This window comes from Micromesistius poutassou (assembly GCF_964030765.1).
Source record: "Micromesistius poutassou genome assembly, chromosome: 18".
In the NCBI taxonomy this organism is placed as follows: Eukaryota; Metazoa; Chordata; class Actinopteri; order Gadiformes; family Gadidae; genus Micromesistius; species Micromesistius poutassou.
Window position 1 is genome coordinate 3,794,005 of NC_140288.1, and position 22,859 is coordinate 3,816,863.

At 49.1% G+C, this 22,859-nt stretch overlaps 1 protein-coding gene across 1 annotated transcript; it reads right to left on the reverse strand.

The window, feature by feature from the left end:
• Positions 1–742: 742 nt before the first annotated feature.
• Positions 743–21,548, reverse strand: LOC311363101 (AF4/FMR2 family member 1-like). The gene is given in 20 exon segments (XM_084483030.1): positions 743–2,040; positions 2,650–2,939; positions 3,427–3,467; positions 3,864–3,957; positions 4,085–4,156; positions 4,300–4,436; positions 4,584–4,647; positions 5,225–5,331; positions 5,845–6,031; positions 6,367–6,464; positions 6,585–7,689; positions 7,691–7,826; positions 8,002–8,159; positions 8,610–8,667; positions 9,318–9,354; positions 10,432–10,518; positions 10,843–10,884; positions 15,051–15,959; positions 16,416–16,536; positions 21,362–21,548. Coding segments are annotated over 20 exon segments (3,885 nt in total). The 5' UTR covers positions 21,379–21,548; the 3' UTR covers positions 743–1,915.
• Positions 21,549–22,859: the final 1,311 nt, after the last annotated feature.

Sequence of the window (22,859 nt, forward strand, 5' to 3'; positions counted from 1 at the left end):
GCGACTGTTATTCCAAGGAAGTCAGCAGTAAACCATGAAGAAAAACTATAATGTGGAAATAAGGTTAAAGATGTGCAAAAAATTAAAACAGCTTTGGTTAAAACTAAGTGATTATGTGCAGAATAATAATACCATGAGTCTCATTTGTGGTTTCAGAAAAAAAGTGAAACCACAAATGCACTGAAAACGTAACGGGGGGGGGGGGGGGGGAGCTATAAACGTACGCTACAAAACATTTTCATGTTTGCATATAAAGTGGGCTGCAGCTAACATTAATCTAAGTGCAAAAGCAATACATAAACGTCATCCGGGGAAGGTCCATGAAACGCACGGAGCGCCGGACGCCAGGGGGGCCTTGTTGTGGTCCGCCACCCTACTCAGCATCGCCTCCCGTCTGTCTGGTAAGGCACAGTTTCTCTGAGCTGGAACATCTGTCCCTGTGGAACTGGAGCCCTTTTCAGTGTGACAATACTATGGTTTCACTTCCTGAAACCAATCCAATCCAACAGATGGTCGAGTGCGAACGCAGATTTAAATACTTATGATCCGATATGCAAGGTTAGTATTTGTCCCTTTTTTTTTTCTCATTTTTTTTTTTTTTTGCACTTTGACTCAAGAATTTGGAAACTTAAGCATATTTTTTTAGAAGCTAGTTTCCTTACATTTTATTTGGCTCTTTTCATGTAGTCATGGTTACGTGGAGTCCCAAGTAACCGGGGGAGGGGGGGGGGGGGGGGGGGGGGGGGGGGGGGGGGGGTGATAACCTTCAGGATTAAGAAGAACTTAAGCTACCCACTGCTACGGACAATTCATAAAGAGCCGAGTGAGCAGCTCTTCAACCACACGTCGATGCCATATTGTGATGAAAGCTGTACTAAATGAAAAAAAATAATAAAATGCAGAAACCCTAATTTCAAAAACCAAATCAATCTCAGGACGACTGAAAAAACACAGCCTCGCCAAAATAGTTCTTATTTCTCAAAAGTTCTTAATTTCTTTCTAAAAAGAAAATATTAAAAAAGATAATAATTATAGATTGCCATAAACTGTTAGGGCCTTTTAAGTTAACACCAAACATCATTTCACTAAAGCATTCCACTGTATCACATGGTGGAAAAGAAAATGTTTTAAAAACACAATTCAAAATGTGCGGGACGTCGCAGCAGCTCAGGAATGGAGGCCACAGTTCTTCACGACTCTCTCAACGAGACACAGGCTGACCTTTTCAGTTTCCTTCATCAAAATAAAAAATATATAAAAATAATTTCAAGAACAATATATTACTCGATGAAAAAGAATAATACCATGAAGCTCTGGGTCGCCACTTCGAACGAAGAGAGCCAGCCGCCATGAAGACTATTTGCATCAAGCCATTTTTGCATTATCATCATTATTATTATTAGTTTGTATTATCGTCATGATTCTAATTGACTACTTTCCTCAGTAACTACCGTCATCAGCCGGAAGGGTTAGGATTCGAAACCATTCAGGACTAGTCTAGTCGATCTAGATCTGGAAACGGGGACGTTTACATTGAAGTGCATTGGAAAGACCAGCTGGTGAAAGGAAATGTCATAAAGCATGTAAGGACAGCAGAGATGTGAAGAACGGGGGGAATGGGAAGGCTAGGATTACAGCATGATATTCACTGGGGGGTTTATTGCTGTGCACGTCCAGTTATTTGTAGATGGGTGCCAAACCCCCCCCCAAAGATAAAAATCACTGGAAGACCTCCACAAGGGGACAAGAACCCAGGCACTGATAATCAGGTTTCAGGGTGGGTGGGATTGATCCACACTGGTTACACCAACCTGTGTGTGTGTGTGTGTGTGTCTGTGTGTGTGTTTTGGGGCGGGGGGAGGGGGTTTCTGTGGGACAATGTCAGTTGTTGGGGGGTTGCTGTTGTTGCTGTTGGTTACTTGAGGCTCTGGGCGTCCAGTCTGAGCCAGTGGAGTGCCTGCCGCGTGTACTGCACCGTGGCCTTCATGCTGGAGGACAGGCTCAGGGGCTCCATGTGGGCGTTGAGCTCCGACAGCACACCTGGAGGGACAGACAGGGCGGAGCTCAGACGCGGCACGGTATGAAAGGTGTGGTCTGCAGATCACATTGAGGCACTGCGCGAGAGGATAAAGGGACAGACCGACTCCATCCCCACATAATGGGGATGGTGAAAAACTGATTGTTAATGTTTTTTCAAGGTCCCGCGACATGCCACCAGGTGTGAGTGTGATTGGCCGTTACAAGCCGTTTTGGAAAATCTGGCTCTTCTGACTTCACAAGTGGGCGTGTCCACCTAGACGTGTGACGGATAGATGAGCAACGTTTGCTACAGTCCCACCGGGGTAGGCTGCTAGACTGATCTATCCAGCACACATCTAGGTGGACACGCCCACTTGTGATGTCATAAGAGGCAGATTTCCAAAACGGCTTGTAGCGGCCAATCACACTCACACCTGGTGACATGACACGGGACCTTTAATATGATTTTAAGTTGTCTGGTGACGACTCTTGTTAAATCCCCGTCGCAAACATACTCCTTCTCCACACCCCAATCCACCACCCGCCCTGCTGGCCTCTACATCACGACCCCCACCCCCCACAACACCCCTCCACCCCTCTACCCCCCCACCCCACCCGCTCCTCACTCACCACTGCTCCTGTGCGTCAGCGCCTCCGCCTTCTCCCAGAGGTCGTGCGCGCTGACAAACAGCGCCGTGATGTTGACGTAGGAGAAGGCCACGTGGTGGATGATCTTGGGGATGGAGACGGTGTTGGAGGTGGAGCTGCTGCTGCTGCCGGCGGTGGGACCATCCCCAACGCCGCCACCGCCGCAGCTGTGGTTGGAGCCGGGGCCCGAGCTGCTGGAGCTGGTGGTGCTGCCGGGGGCGGCGAGGGCCGGGGACGCGGCGAAGGACCGGGGGGACGCGGCGTCCGCGCTTCTGGACCAATGAGAGGTGAGGGTGTGAGTCGTGAGGAGGACGCCCCCCTGAAAGGCTCGCTCCGATGTCCGTTATCAGAGGGCTCGGGCCGAGCACTTGATGTGTACCAACAGATACAACGTCATGACAACTGTCAAGATATTTTAATAAACCATTTCATGGAAAATATGCGGTATATTTACAGAACCAAAGTCTTTAGTAGAAGTACAAATAGTATACTTCAGCAAGTATGTTAACATCCATTATGAGCTTAAGATAAGATAAGATACACTTTATTATCCTTGGAGGGAAGGTTGAATTGTTCTGTGCTATACTGTATTCGAAGTACACGTCCACATCACCAAAGTATGCACACAGCAGCTCAGCAGGTGTCAGACAGTGTGTGACCCCATGTCTTGATATGCAATGAGGAGGTGAACGCTGGCGAGAGTCTGGCCCTGGGGTGGGGGGAGACGTGAGCAGGAGGAGGCGTGTCAATAGCCCTTACCTTGAACTGCCGAGGGAGGCGTCCAGGGAGGGCTTGCAGTTCTGAAAGAATAACCACAAACGGCCACACGTGTTGGTGTGTGTGTAGGCAACTGTGTGTGTGTGTGTGTGTGTGTGTGTGTGTGTGTGTGTGTAGGCAACTGTGTGTGTGTGTGTGTGTAGGCAACTGTGTGTGTGTGTGTGTGTGTGTAGGCAACTGTGTGTGTGTGTGTGTGTGTGTGTGTGTGTGTGTGTGTGTGTGTGTGTGTGTGTGTGTGTGTGTGTGTGTGTGTGTGTGTGTGTGTGTGTGTGTGTGTGTGTGTGTGTGTGTGTGTGTGTGTGTGTGTGTGTGTGTGTGTAGGCAACCGTGATGACACCACCACCGCAGCTGCTGTTAAGCTTCCCGTTTTGGGGCCAAAACAAAACAAGAAAACAAGAGGATCTATGTTTTGTGTTTACCATAAAGTGGGTCTTGAGGGTCTTGGAATACTTGGACGCGACTTTGTGTTTACATCGGAACATGGCCATCTGGAGGAAGGACTGGCACTTCAGGCTGGTGGGACGAAAAAGGGGATGCTGGTGAACATGGGCTTTGATGACATCATTTCCCGTTTCAACACAAATCAACTCAAAACGGGCTACGTCTCGCGAGAGACTGCGGTAGTTTTGGACCCGCTCACCATAACACTGTGAAGTCGTTCTCTGAAGGGAGGGCAGAAGAGTCCCCTGAATTCTTCTGTTTTAGTGTAAATCTGTAGGAGTGGAAATCGACGGATCACTCACACGGGAGTAACAGTGAAACTGAAGTACAGGCGACCACAACTCTCCCGAAACGCCGTCACACTCGGCCAGAGGGGCAGAGCGTCTGCCCTTCGCAATGCCGACGACCGCTTACTTGATCAGCTCCACCGTGTCTTCGTACATCGAGTACGGGGACTTTGAGGTCTCCGGCTCCGTCTCCATGGCGACACCGCTCTCGGCGAAGAACATGGCCGCCTCCAGATAGCCGAAGGCTTTACTGACCTTATCGGACTAGAGATGGAAGGCGACACACACACACACACACACACACATAGTGTATATATATATATAGTTATACTGCATGAGACGTCACGTGGTTTGAACAACAAGAGCGATCAACAACTGCGGACAACGACCGGAGTGCATCTGAAGGCGTACCTCTGCGTCCGCTTTGTGCTTGAGCTTCTTCGCCTCCTTGATGTAGTGTTTCACTGGATAAAGCCTAGGAGTAAGAAGCATAGAGATATCAGTCATGCCATTTAATTACGTTGAAATGCCGCTTATTTTTAGTACCTCATCATCTTTCCTCTGACCCAAATTAAATGCTGCGCTGTACGGAGGGGTAGGGTGATACAGGCAAGGCTGTTACTCAGGGCATGATGTCAATGTGCTACGGCACATGGAACTGCTTTATGATGTCGGAAGTCAGGGGTAATGAAAAGGAAGCCATTGTACGCTTAATCATTTTAGATTTCGCCCAGTGAAAAAAAGTTTCAATAAATCAATTATACAAATCGTTAATTCGATTCAGTTTTGTAACGCTCTTGTATTCAACTTGATTCAATAGCATACAGTACAATTCCAAAGCAGTCTGTAATAAGGACATTTCAAACCGTCTTAACCGGTCCAAACCGGTCTATTTTCCGGTGACACCATTCCGCACCGGCCCCCGGGCGGCATTTGTCCCCCCGCCGTCATCAGACCTCCTTCTGGCCGGACCCACTCCATCCTACTCTCAGGTGAGTGGACGGTCCAGAGAGGTCTACTGTGTGTGTGTGTGTGGCTCTAGCTGACCTCACCTGTCCTCGAAGCGGAGCATGGGTCTGCTGCTGGAGGAGGAGGCGGCGGCGGCTGCCCTGCTGGGCTCCGCAGACACCTGGACGGTCAGCATGCTCTTTGGGCCCTTCTGGAAGAGAGGCACAGAGAGACACGCGCGCTCGTTGGGGATTCATGAAACACTAACGTGTGACATTACTGATGAAAAAGTTGAGTTATCGAGATTGGGAGAGAACACTAGCCTGGAAATCCAGACCCACAAATCTGGAAAGCTGTAGGGTCTGGCAACGAGTAATGAAAATGGACCCGACTCGAGGGGCGGCACCGAGCATGCGTTTGAAAATATCACTGCACGCAATTGGATAACACTACGACCAATCAGAAGAATACAAGGGGTGACGTATCCAGACCAGCGGAGCTAACCAATAGATAAGTCTCTTGCCGTATCCGGTCAGTAAAACAGCAACGCTTTTGGCCCGCCTATATCAGATACACGGTGTGATTGGTTAATGTTCGGATCCAGGGGAATCGGGGAGTGAGTATATTGCTCGTTCCCAGAGTGACTCGCAAATTGAAATTGTGCTCTCGCGAGAACTCAAAGAGACCAAACTATGTGAAGGGCGCCCCGTGCTGGGACAGGTACCTTGCCGGTCTTGGCGTGCTCCTTGTGTTTCTTGGTGCTCTTCTTGTGCTTGGGGTTGCCCTCCTTGCCGTGTCGGGCATCAGTGCTGTGTTCTTTGGGGTCGCTACAGTGCTGCTGCTGCCTTTGGGCCACGCCTCGCTTCTTGGCTGTCTTCTGCTTCTCCTCCTTCACCACGATGACAGAACTTCTGATGGGGTACCAGACGCGCACACACACACACGCGCACGCGTTAACATTACATGCATCATAACGTTGGTATTTTGGATTCAAGTGAGGAAAACTAACAAAAAAAAAAAAAGACACTTTCTTAAGGGATGGTTGCTACTAAATTGACAACTAAAACATTAACACTGTGATTCTGAATACTTTATTAATTATGATTAATAGAGTATAATAACTAATTATAATTACTAAAGTAAATAAATAAACTAATAACATAACGAAAGTATTGGGCTCCTTTAAATTGAGTCGTCTGGAGGGAAGTTGTTCAGGTCAGCAGAAGGTCGGCAGTGCAGCACTTACTCAGACTTAACCGTGGCTTGGCCTGGGAGCTGTTCCGCCACTTTGGCCTTCTTCTCCATTTTCTGCTTCTTCTTCGGCGGGTTCTTCTCGCTTTCACTCTGAAAACACAACATGCCTTTCACTTTCACGGTGCTCATTTCCACATACGCACCAAGTCCCAAGAAAAAAAACTAAAAAAACCATGCTTGACGGGCCCAGAGCCGATCACTCAAACCTACCGGTCTCCTCTTGTTGTTCTTCGTGGGACCCCACTTGGACGGGTCACTTCCTTTGCCCCCCCTCTCCGACACACCCTTACCCCTGCTGCCGCTGGAGGAGGAGGAGGAGGCGGCGGTGGAGGAGGAGGAGGAGGAGGAGGCGGCACCGGTAGTGGTGGTGTTGGTAGTAGAGGAGTTGGTGGGGATGGCGGTAGTACTGTTGGAGGAGGAGGAGGAGGAGGTGGTGGTGGTGGTGGTGGCGGCGGCCGTGGTGGTCTCCTGGCCCACGGCCGAGACGAAGGGCACTCTGGAGAGCAGGCTCAGGTCGATCTTCACCAGGAGGGACGGCAGCGAGCTCCGGGCGGGCGCGGCCGGCCGGCCGGGCGGCAGCGGGACGGCCTCCGGCTTCACAGTCTGAGGAGCTTTCTTGGGGCCCTTGGGCCTCCTGCCGTGCTCCTTCTTGACGCCGGCGCCGCCGCCGCTCACCTCCACCGACGGGGCGGCGAGCGCCCGGTCGGCCCGCCCGGGGCTGGGGGCGGCGGCGGCGGGGCAGACGCAGCGTTCGGGGAACCTCCCGCAGTGACAGGGGGGGGCGGAGACCGGCGCCTTGGGGACGCGCGTCGACGTCTCCTTCTGCTTGGGGAGCGAGGCGCGCTCCGTCTTGGGGCCGCCGCCGCCAACACCACCGCCGTCGCTGCTGCGTTTCGTTTTCGTCTTCACCTTGGGCCTGTAAGAGAAGGTCAGGGAGAGGGAGGAGGACGAGGAGCTTTTGTCTTCGGCGGGCCCCGCCTGCGCAGTCTCCGCCTGATGCGTGGCGACCTTGGGGGGCTTGGGGCTCAGAGTCCTGCCCGGTTTGGCAGAGTGCTTTTTGCAGACGGTCTTGGCACGGCCGGCGGTGGCGGAGGAGGCGGCGGCGGCGGCGAAGGCGTCCGAGGACTTGGCGGGGCGGGGCGGGGACTTGCACGCCGCCGGCTCGGCGGAGTGCTTCGGGGGAACGCCGCGGCACTGCTGGGGTTTGGCGCCCTGGCCGTAGCGCGACTCCTCCGGGTCAGAGGAGACGTGGAGCTTGTAGTCCCTGGGGGGCTGGCCGGCTACGGCGGCTGCGGCTGCCGCTGCTGCTTCCCGGGGGCCTGAGGAGCGCTGTGAGGGCTGCAGCGGTAGCGGCGGGGGCTTGTGGGGCGGGGTCTGGGAGGCGCCTCCAGTGTTCTGCTGGCCCGACCGGATCCAGTTCGCCAACTGCCAGTCGCCGTGTGGCGCCGTGGTCTGAAAGGACGACACGCGGTGGATACATTCATCACGACTTGTTGTTGTTGTTGTTGTTGTTGTTGTTAAAGCGGAGAGAGGATCAAGCAAACCAAAGCTCTAAGCGATACGTGTTCATGTGCACGGCGGTTGTTAATGTACTGTTGAAACAGTGTTAGCATTAGCGTAGCGTTACCTTGACCTCCGCGGGGCTGCTGCTGCCGCGGGGGGGGGTGGTGGGGGTGGGGGGGCCGCCGCCTCGCCGAGTCGTTCTCGGACTCGGAGGCCGAGCTGCTCTCGGAGTCACTTGAGCTGGCCGACTCGACGCCGCTGGAATGTGCCGCTTCCACCCTGCTACGTGGACAACACAAATCCGCGCGAGCACACACACACACACACACACACACACACACACACACACACACACACACGAGGGTGGAGCGTCGGTGAAGATGTTGCATAGGGAAATGAGTGTGCGCCGAACGATTTGCATGCCGGGGAATGGCCCTGACTATCGTGTTTCAGTTGCATTTAGCCAAGTACCAACTGCCCTTTTAGCCTGATTAAGGTATACCAAAAATATTCTGCCTTTAATAGTGAACATTAATTAATTAATGTCATGAAGTTACTATACTTGTGTAGCAGTATGTGTGTGATTCATGCCCGTATCATATATTCACACGAATACTTGGCTGTGCATGATTTTGCCTATCGAGTCGAGGGGTTGGCATACCCCCCCTTTAATGGCGCAACACACACACACACACAGACACACACGCACAGGCACGCGCACGCACAACTTACCATGCAGAACTCTGCTGGCTGCTAACTGGAGATTCTGTTGGAGGGGAATCATAGTGTTCTGGGAATCATAAATAAAATACACACGCATAAATACATCAATAAAAGCAATGTCCGGAGAATGGACTATTCACTCTGCTTTTAAGTGCTTGAGGCAGTGGTTTCTAAGAATTCCTCCATGTAAAAAATTATGCTGTTTTGAGGCTGCAGTGTGTATGATTTAGTTAGTGGCAGAACAAACTTTTCAGAGAAATAAGATAATATTTGTAGATATGCTTCAATTAGTGTATAATCCAAGAAAAGTAATAAAAGGTGATTTGTCACATTAGAATGAGCAGTTTACATCTACATAAGGAGTCCTCTTCCACGGAGCCCGCCGTGTACGGCAGATTGGACACGCATTTCATTTCTCTTACTCCTTTCTCTTCGTCTTACTTGTAAGCTATGAGCTGATTAAACAGAGTACATTACAGAGATTAAACAAGAGTACAACAACTAAACATAAGGTCTAAATCTGTCATCATTTGAAACGTAGCTACTTCTTTTGAAGATAATCATCTTCCAAGGTACCTACTGGAACCTTACAGGCCACCATAGCGTAACTCACGTCGTTGAAACGGGGAGGGGCGAGGCCGTTTGCAATATGACCTCACCCCTAGATGCCAACTAAATCCTACAACACCGCCCCCTTTAAGAGATCAAATGTCTTACCTTTACCTGGATGTTTGATTTGGACACGCTCGACCGCCTGTGGAGGGGGCGGAGAAAACAACGAGGGGAAAAGGAGGTGAAAGGCAGCCCATTAGAAACACCTCCATTCCCCAATCATTCAGTACATTTACACACTGCAGTCAGGTCATCCTATACTGGAACTGGGCAGTTTGTACTGTATCTGCTATTTATACACACACACAGGGCACGGGGGGGGGGAAGTGAAACCCGGTTGACCTGACAGCGTGGTCGTGTCTGTTCTCAGAGCCGCTCTCAGATGCCTTTGTCTCTCATAGGTGGTCGTTCTTCATGATCAAATAATACATATTCATTTCATCCCAATTTGAATTATTATCGTTGGTCTTTTTGGGCTGGGGGAACACCCAAAGTGCCCATCTAGCCCCTCTGTTAGCACCACTCTGTTAGCCCCCCCCCCCCCACTCTGCTAGCCCCCCCCCCCACTCGGCTAGCCCCACTCTGCTAGCCCCCCCCCCCACTCGGCTAGCCCCACTCTGCTAGCCCCCCCCCCCCACTCTGCTAGCCCCACTCTGCTAGCCCCCCCACTCTGCTAGCCCCCCCCACTCTGCTAGCACCCCCACTCTGCTAGCCCCCCCCCCCCCACTCTGCTAGCCCCACTCTGCTAGCCCCCCCCCCCCACTCTGCTAGCCCCCCTCCACTCTGCTAGCCCCCCCCCCCCCACTCTGCTAGCCCTTTTCCACCAACATGCAACAGATTCTGCCCCGGTTTGCACTAACAAGTCCTGCACCGTTTGGAGCATGTTGACCGAAAATAAACTGGTTCGGAACTGCAAAGAGTTGATTCACAGCTGGACCCAAAGAGTAGCAGGTGATCCTTGGTGACCTGAGGTGCGGACCACGGCCCTGTTCTAGAAGGCCTACAGGGTGCGCTACAACGGTTTAGCACCGGTGTGCATTGTGCAACGCCCTCCGTTGATGAGGCTGACTCTTGATAAAAAAAAAACTAAAAAAAACGGTTCCACTCAGAACCGGTGGAAAGAGAAGCAAGCAGAGCTCATTTGGTAGCAGCGGAGCTATGCGAGTACTGGTGAGCGGCCAACGAAAGCACCAGTCAAGTCTGCGCCAGCACACGGTACCTTGGCTGCTGGGGGAGACCTGGGGGTCTGGGAGGCACTGGGAGTCTGGATGGTGGTCAGGAGCGGGGGCCAGGAGTGAGTCATCTCCTGAGAACAGAGGCGGATTCCGTTCAATACAAAAATACACACACACACACACACACACACACACACACACACACACACACACACACACACACACACACACACACACACACACACACACACACACACACACACACACACACACACACACACACACACACTTCCCTATGGGTCTGGCCCTTATTGCAGCCTACAGTTATGCAAAAGGAGGGGGGGGGGGGGGGGGGAGGGGGGACCATATGGTTAGCTCGTATATAGCGTTGCCGCATGCACAACAAGAATCGGCACCAATCAGAACATTGTACAGGGGCTTCGAGCCGTACTCACCCTCAGAATGTCTTCCACACACTGGGCGTCATTAGGCCTTGGCTGCATAACAACAACAACAACAAGCGTGGGGAGAGGACAGAAGTCAGAGTCTGCCGCTATAATCAGACACATGCATCCATAATTATAGAGTCCGTGTAGCATCGGGGAAATACGAAATGCACCAGGAGGAGAGCGATGGGAGATGTCCGTAGCGTTAGTCCTACCTACAAGTCCCTCGTTTACACCTGGGCCTTTGTTTTAGGGAATCAGTGAGGGTGGTTTATCACGTGTGATGAGGATGCTTCGTCAGCGCCACTGGTGTCTTAACGTTTCGAGGTAAGAGGTAAGGAGCAGTGGTCTCACCAACAGCCCCTGGAACCCCTAACAGGTCGCAGTCCGTTGTTCACCAGGGAACTCAGAGTTCTAAACTAAGATTCTTTTTCTTCCTTAAAAATTGAAATATTTTCCATCATCATAATCTCACCTAATCATTTATCATTTCACAGCACAATAGACCGGGCAGTCGGGAGTCATTAACCCAGCTATCGACGCCCCAAATTAAGTAGGTTTGCATGTGGCGGCGCCCGTGGTCGCCCCCCCCAAAACCCATATCTCTGGACCCCGGAGAATACCTGGCCAGGACATTATTTGCAAATTTGCATTCCACAGTATGAAGAGTAAGAACAGGAGTCCTGCTCCAGAGCAACAAGCGCGGGCAGGCACACTCAAAGCGGCCTCACCCTGCTGCATAACCAGCGCCTCCGGGCCCATCGGCTGCAGAGGAAGGCTGATGCACAACCGCCAGGCCCCCGACGATGGAAACCCACCCGAGTGATCACCACATGAACCCCCACCGCAGTCCGGCGGGCCCAGTAGGGGAAGGGCCGCGTTACCGTCCAGATACCGTCCACTGGATGTAGCGGTTGTTCCGTTCCAGGCTAACTTTTAACTCGGATTAAATGCTAAAATGAGTCTGGAATCAGATCATGGTTGAAGGGGCCCCGAGTGACCTGCGATAGGGTACGCATGTGACCCACGGGGCCCGGGTTTTAGAAGAGGGAAGAAGGATGTGTGCTGTGGTATAAACCAACCACAGTAATCAAAGCGCACGCACACACATGCACACACACAAAGGTTGTCAGTGCTGCAGTACGCTTGTAATTTTTTTCATAAGTAATAAAAAAAACACCATTGCGTTTTCATTCTTGGCATTGACGGACCACTATGATTGCTGCCGAGCAACCTTGGAATTCATGGAAGCTTTGAGGCCATAAGCCCCGCCCACCCGCCCACCCACACTCATTAGTTACGGGTTTGAGGCAGCTGTTGCTGAAAAGGTTGCAGATCTAATTTCCTTAAAGGATTCTCTTCCACAGGGAGTACAGTTCACCATGGGGTGAGACAAGTCGGTATTTTTAGATATTAGGTCACTTTATTTGGTGACAAAGCACAAACAATGTTCTGCTTGGTCTAGGGATGTGGTTACCCTATCTAGTAGGACTTGGCAATAATTCACGCGTCAATTATTGTCCTTGAATGGTGTTGTATCGTCATGAAATGAAGATATCGCAATATCGTGATTCCTAATGAATTACAATGAGCCCTTAAAACGATCAAATATGAGGTTTAAAACGTCAGTGAGAAAGGAAAAAACAGTTTTAGTCCGATACCATACGTTACATTTACATATATTTCATATACTCAGACTGTTTTGAATGTCATTCATAACTACCAAGCATATAGTGATATTGATCGATGGTGTGTGAAATGCCGGATAATTATTGCAATAAAAGCTGTTGTTTCCACACCTCTCGGCTGTATCATCTAGTCAAACACATGCGTGTGGAGGCAGGAATACTCCCGCACGTGCACACTGCGGTCACGCGCGTATGCAGGAACACTCACACATCCATTCGGCACTCACACACAGGCAGGAATGTGCACACGCACGCACGCACGCAGAGAGGCCACATATGGAGGAGACCCACGTGAATCGGTGCGCGCACACGTGCACGGCCACGGCACTAGGAGTGTGTGTGTGGAAAGGAGTGTGTGTGTGGAAAGGGCTCCTTTATGCTCGTTTCACTGCAGTTGTGAAACAAGGTCTTGGAGAGAAGGCGCCCATCTGGAGCCCATTTTAAATAAGAATCCCCTCTTGCGTTCGTCTCCATTGAAACGTTTGACCGACTGTGACGTGATCTGGGCAGAGACCCAGATCAGGGACTGTATAGCCTCACACAATCCTAGACATCATCACATCTTTAACCTATCAGCCAGTGGGGAGCCACATTTACATGTAGGATTGCTCTGCACATTTGCGTCAAAGACTCAAGGCTCAGCTAAGAGAAAGTCCTCTGATCCTTTCCACGGTTGTCATGTTATTTATGTCCCCGGCTTATTTTAACTGTCATGTTAGTTTTGGAGCACAAACATAATGATTTATCATAACAAATGGATCAAAAGTGTCTGAACCCAAATGTTGAATATTTGATGGGCCTTAACACGTAGGCTCGTTTTCAAGGTTCTCTTCTGCGTGTTCTGCTGGTCGATAAGGAAACCCAGCCTACCCCAACCCAACTTAGCAAAACCCTTAACCACTCTGTGCTTATAACCATCCTATTTAAGACAGAGCCTGGCAACACAACCTGGCATCGCTACATCCTGGTGCTATATTGTGAAATAACAAATGTGTCAAGGACAAGTTGTGTTACTACGCAAATTATGTTGTGGATGTGGGAGGGGAGGCTTGTAGTGCAGTAGTCGCTAATGTGTCGACTCTGGGTAAGACCCCAAATGGTCGTGATTGTGTAGGTGTCCATGAGAAGAGACGCCTCGCCCCTAGATCACCTTAATGGCCTGTATCTGAATCCAGTGAACGCCGTCATCGTCGATGAAACAGCACGTGTTGAATGACTAAATGGTAAATATTGAAAGAGAAAGGCTGGGGCCTTTACCGTGTGTTCCTCTGTGCCCTGAACATTTTCCCAGGAGGCCGAGTTGTTGAATGACCACCAGCTCCGTGCGGGAGAGCTAGTGCACGTAGCGCACGTGTTTCCAGACACAGGGCTGCTGACTGTGACAGCGAGTGGGCCAGTCAAGTAAGTGAACGAGCACACACACACACACACACACACACACACACACACACACACACACACACACACACACACACACACACACACACACACACACACACACACACACACACACACACACACACACGTCACTTGTGGCCCCTTGTTTTATTATTTCCCTCTATGTGAAATAAATAAGTAAAAATAGCACTATGAGCGCCATCAATTGGTCACTTGCGTTCGCCCACTCTCCTGCTTCGGATCCAACCTCAAGTTAACCAGTTCAACTAAAGATGTTATACGTGGCTTTGCAAATTTTTTATTTATTAACAACTATTAAGTTAGTATTGACAACGTATATATTCTCAACGAATATATCTATGCGCGCAAGGGTGGTCGAGCGCCTTTAAAAATCCATTCCTAAAAGATCAATAAGTGGGCAGCCGGGGCTAGGCAAAGAGCACTGGTCGTGACAGTTGAACCAAGCACTTCATCGGCATTATGTCTTTATTAGAGTTGTGCTGTCTGCAACTTTACAGTGCACAAAGTCATCATGCGGGCTTTGTGATGGCACAATTCTGCCTCGACAGTGGCAGCGGTGTGTTTGTTAGCTGAGGTATGAAGGGAGAGGGTGCTTGTGAGGACAGGGAAGAGTGACTCATTACGCAGTTATCCTGAACTGGACGAGTCCCAGCAGTGGAAATGTCTGTTTATTCTGCACTGCTGCTATTGGATTGGGGCAGCGCTGCAGGAAGTGTGTAGTTTGTGTGTACACACCACATTTGTACACAAATGTGTTGTGTACTGTGCACACCACATTTGTACACACAAATGTTGTGTGTGTCAAGTCCACTTCTAAGCACATCATTTTTAGTATTTGTCTTTTTACTTAGACAATAAAAAACGAGTAGTTAGTATCAAGTGCATTATATGCGTTGACTGTTTAAAACGGATCGCACAACTTCTGGTTTCATTGAAACTAGAAACCCTTGAGCCACACTCGATGTCCCATCGGCTCCTCAGAGTTGATCGAGTGTTAAAGAGGTTCTACTTAACCAAGCAATTTGTTCACTGACAACCTCAATGTCAACAGCGGTATTAGACAGCAGGATTAGCACAAGTCCTGTTCTTAAAATCTACACAAACGCTCACCTCTAGAATCCGGGGCAGGCTCTTTGACAGGCTGGCGTTGTTGTTGTTGTTGTTGTTGATGTTGTTGTGGTGGTGGTGGTGGTGGTGGTGGTGGGGGTGATGGTGGTGGTGGTGGTGGTTGTTCTTCTTGTCGGGAAGGGGCTCGTAGGGCTCCGGCGAGGGCTTCAGCTCGGGGGACTCCATGATGACCTGGTCCTGCCCGTCCATGGGTCGCACGTAGGCCGTGGGCTTCCGGGTGACCACCACGCCGGACGCCTTGGACGCCAGGGGAGGGGGGAAGGTCTGCGGGGGGGGCGCCGCGCCGCCGCCCTTGGTCGCCTGGAGCGGGCGCGAGTCCTCGGCGGGCGGCTTGGGCTCCGGCGTTTCCATGGGCCTTATGGGGGAGACGAGGGAGCGCTGCGGGGACTCGGCGCCGAGGTCGAACGCCCCCCGGTGGTCGGCGTCCCGCGAGGGGCCGAAGTGGTCGCCGTCGCTGGAATGTAGGGGGGACTCGATCTCCGCCAACGGGGACAGCGTGGCCAGCATCGGGGGGAGGCGGGCGTACTCCATGTCTAGGATGTCCTCCTCGTCCCGTCGCCCGGGGGACCGCCGGTCGGCGCGGGCGTCCTCCTGGAGATAGCCCAGGGAGGGCCGGGTGCCGGCGGCGGCGGCATGCTCGATCCTGGCGAGCGTCTCCGTGGGTGTGCTTGTGGACGCGGGGCACGTGCCGCCGTGGAATGAAGGCTTGGTGGAGTCGCCGGCGGGGGTCAGCTGCCGTTGGTTCAACGTTGCGATGAGGGATGCGTGGTTAGAAGAGCTGCCCAAGAGGTCCTTGACAAAGTTCCCAGAGTTCAGGTCGGGATCCTTCCCGTCCTCATAGCTACCCAACATCTTTTGGATACGGCAAGACAGCTCATCCCATTTGCTCGTCTGGAGATGAAGAAGATAATAATGGAGAAAAGGGGATTAGCGCTCGACAACTGTGACAACTGTGTCGAGTGAAGATCCAAAACGTTGACGGTTCACGGTACATACACCCAAATTATTGAATCGTTAAAGATGCCACCAGGTGTGGTGTGATTAGCCGTTACAAGCCATTTTGGAAATCTGCCCCTTAAGACATCACAGGTGTGCGTGTCCACCTAGATGTGTGACGGATAGAAGAGCAAAGTTTGCTACAGTCCCCCTGGATAGGCTGATAGACTGATCTATCCAGCTAGGTGGACACGCCCACTCTCTGCCCCTTATGATGTCATAAGGGGCAGATTTCCAAAACAACGGCTAATCACACCACACCTGGTGGCACGTCACGGGACCTTTAAGACATTTTCGACCTACAACCAGGCCCTGAATGTGCACAGGGCCACAGGCCTGATGAATCATCACCTTGTAGGGTTTCCCAAAGAGCGGTACATTCTCAGGGCGACCCTTCTGCTCCTGGCAGCTCTCCTGGTTCCTCTGCTCCCAGGCTTGGATGCGAAGGAGTTTCCTTTCTTCACTGTACAAGCTGCGGCACACAGAGAGCAAAAAAAAAAAAAAAGTGAGGAGGGAGGTCCGCCTCCGAGAATATCTGAGGAATAATACGGCAAGAGCTGGCGTAATTCGATGAACAACACGGATCAAAATGTTTCAGCCGTTTCACCGGGGCTTCCGCAGTAGCGGTTGCCCTCGGCAACCAGCCAGCAACGCGCCAGAACCTGTTGAGCTGCAATCGCAAACAATAAAATATATTGTGTTGTAGTTTGTGTCAAGTAACTAAAAAAAACAACAACAACAACATAGAACTCCAGGGTACAATTGCCCACTCCCCAAATTGTGAGTAGTGCACAGGGGTTTGGTGGTGGAGCCACCCATCACAGGGCTGATGGTGGTGAGACGTGAGGGTTAATTACTATTCCAAGGTGAGAGACGCAGCAGACTGTAGGGAGGCAACCCCCCCCTCCCAGACGGCATTCATCAGCGGACCACATATAGGCCTGATGACTGATGCGTTGCGCGGGTGCAGATCCGGTGGCCAACCCCACGTACACACAGGACGCAGGGACCCAGTGGAGTCTGCTAGGACGGCTAAAGGCTAAACCATACAGCCACACACTGTCGCCATGGGTCACTACGTTGTGCTTGCATGGTATGGGTCTGTGTCGGTGTGATTCAGAAAAAAAAAAAGTCAGTGACATCTGGTGAACTGTAACATGATGGGATGATGGGGGGTATAAATGAACATGTATGCAAAACAAACATGATACATGCATACAATTATGTGAGTGAATCTCAACTAGGACGACAAAATGGCAGCAAACATAACAGGCCAGTATTGGGAGGGATAGCTTCAACAGCAGTTTATTGTGAGGTAAGCTCAATTTCAAATGGATTAACCTACACTCAGGCCTTACAACAAGGATGTGTGACAGCCAAGATATATAAATACAAATTTTATAAACACCAGCCAGGGATTTCCATAAATAAATATAAACCAGCCAAGTACTTTTATAAATCACAATCAAGTCCCGTCAGTGTTCAGCCCCTTATCAGACATCAACATAATTCACCCCAGGGGAGCACCACTCCCATTTATAAGGGATATGAGCATATGCACGTCTCATCTGTAGACAGGCGTAATTATAGTCACCCAGACACCCCCGGGTTTCCCCCCGGGGCCTTAACATCTGTGCTGCCGCCATAGACCCCCTGAGAGAGCGCTGGGCTCTCTCAGGGCAAAAGTCAACCGGTGTGACTTTAGGTGGACCGCTCCTTGTTCTGGTGGCAGATCATTACGCAGGCCCTCGGTCGTCAAAGCAAAGTCTGAACATCCACCTGAGCGAAGCCACCTGCGTGTATGCCACCTTGTTCGACTGCGGCTCTCATCGACAAGACGTCTTCCATCACCCCAGACTGACACAACCCCGATGGGACGCTTCCATGGCAACGCACCACCGTGCGGAGACTGGACCAGATATGTCACGCTACCTGGCAGCTGCTGGGTGACTACAAAATACTGCAGTTAAGACACGGCGAGGAGAACGTGGCGTGAATATCCCAATCATTCCTCTGCACCTGAAATACTATAAATCGACTGTTTTCAAACCGTACAGACATATGCCGCAAGGAAACATAATCACAGGTCTCAAGATAGCCACAATCTATTTAGATTATTAAGCTCTCGGGATCACCCAGACCGTATTAAACATTTATTTTTAGCAGAATAGTCTAGTCTCTAAGGTGTTTGACTTCTCGGTCATTGTGAAGTAAATCCCCAGCCTACCTAGAATATCAAAATGCACAAGCCTTGACTACTCTGAAATGAATGATGATCTCTGCATTCACTTTGTATTAAACTATACTATATTAAGACAGGATTAATAGAGTCTCTAAAAATGTACAGAATAATTAGTAAATCCATAGAAATAACCACCTTTTCAGTTTTCACTTTACAAAATAAAGAGGTCAACGAGATCCAAGTTAATTTTCTTATTGGAAGGCATTTATTTTACTCTGAATGAAAAGAATAAAAGATTTTCAAGGAGAATATTGATTCAACTGATCTGCTGCTGATGGAGTAGAACATAGGGCAGGAGATGAAAAAAGGCAAACTTAGGCATTTTTTCCAACCTACAGTTTTATTGATAGGGCCTTATTTTGCTTGTACCGATGTAGGCCAAGATTTTGTTGGCCTTCCCTCCTACCACAAACAGGAAGTTGGGGCTGCTGAAGTTATACCAAATTCTGTAGCCTCAGGTCACTGTCAAGAAGAATAATATAGTGGTGGAGATTCAGGAGGCACCGTTCTAACCCTGTGCCCAAGATACCGCAGTCAATTTCTAACTATCATGTGAAAACGGTCTTCTTGGCACAAAGTACAATTTTGCTAAATTAAATATGAATTCTTGTTTTTCAGATGTCAAATGTTGTCGCTGCGTGCCAACATTTACGGCAGCACACAAAATGTGAATGTAGAGAATGGGCTGTTGTGTCAGTAGGTCGAAAAAGGAACCACTTGTTTTGAAAGACTTTCCAAACATTCTGATGGGAGGGGGGCAGGGGGGGGGGGGTGGTTGCCACTATTGTGTTTCCAAAAGTGTTGTCACTCTCTACTAGGCCTGGGCGATATGGCTGAAAGACATATCACGATATAACTTGATCATATTGATCGATATCGATAACGACTAGGAATTACCATGCTGGATTTAAACACTTCCGTTTAACACTTAATACGACCTTCCACTGTTCTTCATTGATAAATACTCCAATGTCGATACAACAATGAAAAACACTCAAATATTGTAAAGAAGTATGGAACCGTGTTTGTGGAACAAACCCAGCTGCTAGATTCGGTGGCCAAGTCTCTTATCGATATTGAACATGTTTTATATTGATATCGATCAAAGGTCTATCACGATACGATCATTGATTGTTTTATTGCCCAGGCCTACTCTCTACGACCCACTCCTCCCATCCACTCCGGTCCCCGCCCCTTTTCCCATCCCTACCAACCAACAGCAGGGGCAGTCAGTTTATGCTACCGGTGTGTCCGTTTAAAGCGCAAGCGGACACTTGGCTTGGATGTGGCGCTGGATAGGAAGCTCAAACATGTCAATAGTAGGCAACTGTCATCCCATGAAGGGGCACTGTAACATATTCTCTTGTGTTGTGCCTTTAGCAGTTTGCCCGACGAGTATGTGTACTCAATGTTTACACCGTACAAATACTCAATCACCATCTTTTGCTAGCTTAGGCAAACGGTCACGTGACATCAAAACATCTTGGCTTACGTTACCACTTAGGCCACATTTAGCCACTTGATAGGTCAAGATAAACATAAAATATGAGGAGGGCGTTCATCATCATTAGGTTATGTCTAGCTATTTATAGTTCTCCTAGGCACGTTTCAGTATTCAGCAAAATAAATATTATATCGGTTGTTACAAAAATTGCCCAGAAAATGAATATAGATCCTTATACTCATCTACACACACTCTTTATCAAATGGTCTGCAAGGGCCATGGTCTCATTCTGCGTCCAATACTGGGTATGGCATGAATTGAAAAAGCACTCATTACAAGTAGACCAAGTCAATGCAATAGTAGTTGTACAGTGAGATATTTTAAGGGGCGCATGTGAAGTCGTTTTGTTGATTATATTTGTACAAGGATATGCATTGCATTGCTCTGTTGCGTTTGCCACAACAAATAAACCACTAATCGCAGATGATCAAATGACCATGGTGAAGGGCTCTTCACGACAAATGACTACAAGTGTGCTTGGGCACAGTAATGATATTGCTCTTCTTACTTGAAAACAGCAGCAGCAGCATCAGTGTCGACGTGACTCTGAACAAGGACATTCTCAATTCATATGCAGTGGTTTCATGGCAAGCACAGCTCAAGAGAAGCCAACACATTACAAAAGTAAAATCTATCCTTGATAAATCAGTATGAGCAATGTGATTGCTATTGTAGTAAACGCTGATATAATCATTTGACTTGACAAACTCCGCCCCCCCCCCCACACACACACACACACACACACACACACACACAAACACACACATTGAGAGCCAATACTTGAGTGTTAAGTGACAGCCATACGACTAATGTTTCCTTCTTCTGCTTGGGTGATAGGAGTGTGTTAATTATAGCTCAGCAAACCGTGTTAAAGTTGCGGGGCAATGAATACTACTTTGTTTTTTGATGACTCAGAGTTCCCATCGCCCTATTAAAGTCTTCCAAGTTGCAGAAACACAAACGTTACTGACGTTATCCAATAATACATTAAGCTGGTCATAGCCTATAATCCACTCACTGACCAGACGCATTTTGCTTTGGGGAAACTAATGGTTCAGTTTGTTGTCGTCAAATAAATATTGATGTAGTCTACTACAGTATACCAGTGGCACGGTGCCGGCTGTTTGCTTTGGGGGAAAGAAAGGCATTCCAGCTGATTCTACTTTTTTCCTGGACTTTCCTTTGACGCTGATTGCAAGTCAACGAACACACACTCCGTTACACACACACACACACACACACACACACACACACACACACACACACACACACACACACACACACACACACACACACACACACACACACACACACACACACACACACACACACACACACACACACACACACGCCTCTCTCTCCCTCTCTCTTTAAGGACAATAGTCTTTAACGCTACGATGTATAAGTGTACATGTCGATGACACCAGCCGTGTCAAGGACTGGACCGGTCAAGTCATTAAAGAGTAGCTGGCTAATGTGATTGGAGGGCTAGCCCCCGGACAGCTAGCTCCAGCTAGCTGCTGCGACTAGCTGCCGTCGATGAGTTCCTACCTGGGTTGAGATGCCATGGCGTGCCTCACATCCCCCAAGTTGTTTGTCATGTGTTTGAAACAGCCGACAGCAGTGTCACCCGGGCCGTTGGTCACATCGCTAACAGCTGAATCAAATCTGTTTGATTGAACTACTGTCAAAATTGTGTTCTTTCATACTTGGCTGCAGTGTACTGCGTTGGGTCTGGAGTCCCTCATCGCTTCTGCTGCCTGCTGCCGGACTGTTCCACCTTCGCCAGCCTTCCGGGGGACGAGGCCAGTTTCATGTCTTCAAATGGGTTATGAAATCATAAACATGTTTTCTTAGTTACGTTTAAATGTTTGTTTTTTTAGCGAACAGGAGTAACACACACATCACGCCTAGAGGATGCAATTTGATTGACAAAGTGTCGTAGTTTAGATGTTGTTTGTATAGGAACTGTACAAAGTTTCCACATGTACCCCCGCAACGCAGACATGGTACAGCTGTGGCTGTTCTATTTTGGAAATGCCTTTCGCTCGCATTTGGTAAATGGACTCGGATTAAATTGAAGAAATGCTTTACAGAGACTTAAATGTTAGAATTGTGGTAATTAATAAAAAGAAAGAAGTCGTTTCCCAGGAGATTATTTCCCCCGTAGTTTTTCGTTCTGTATCTTGCATTGTAGAAGTCTGTAGTGTTTCAGAGGAATTATTAGGCTGTAAACAAAATGCATGACATGCCAAGATCATTAATTATATTAAACTATCAAAGACATTAATGGCTTCAATAACAACTGACAATAAATCAATTTAGTTTCGTTTACTGTTAAAACATTATTCAAGCCCTTTAAAGTTTAACCCCCAAGGGTGTCAATATATACGACCAAAGTTACTCGTAGCAAGAGGGTTTAACTCCACTAAACTTCATACTATTCCAATGTCATCAAATCAGCCTGGTGAATGTCGCAATGCCCACATACGTTGTATCCAGTTGTGTAATGTTATGTACGTATAGTATTTTGTAGGTCTATATAAAGGTTTGAACACGCTAGTTTAGTTTGATCCATTAAGTATGTCTGTAGATATCTTGGTGATATATGTATGCGGTCTCACTATTGAGCCTACTACTTATTTACATGCGAGAGTAAAAGAGTCTGCATCATCCACATTTGCGACTTATTTGCTAGTTGAAATGCTTTTCAGGGCATTGTCAAAACTGAAAACAGATGTTGGGCAGAACGCCCCCCCTGGAGACCCATGTGCAGGCTCGACCAATGAGCTCTGGAGATGGGTCTCTGGGGCAGAGCTCAGGGAATCGAACGGAGCTCCTGGGAAACGCAGTTCTGAAGGTTGGAGGGTGAGAGAAGCGTCTTGTCATTGAATATAGTAGCCTATGATCATTTAACTATTTGAGTCATATACTGTATACGTGTGATAATATCTATAATATTATACTTTATACAATGTTAACAATTAGCCAGTTTGCGTGTGACCTCTAGTCGTCATGAGTTTGGGAGCACTAGAATGAAGCAATGAAA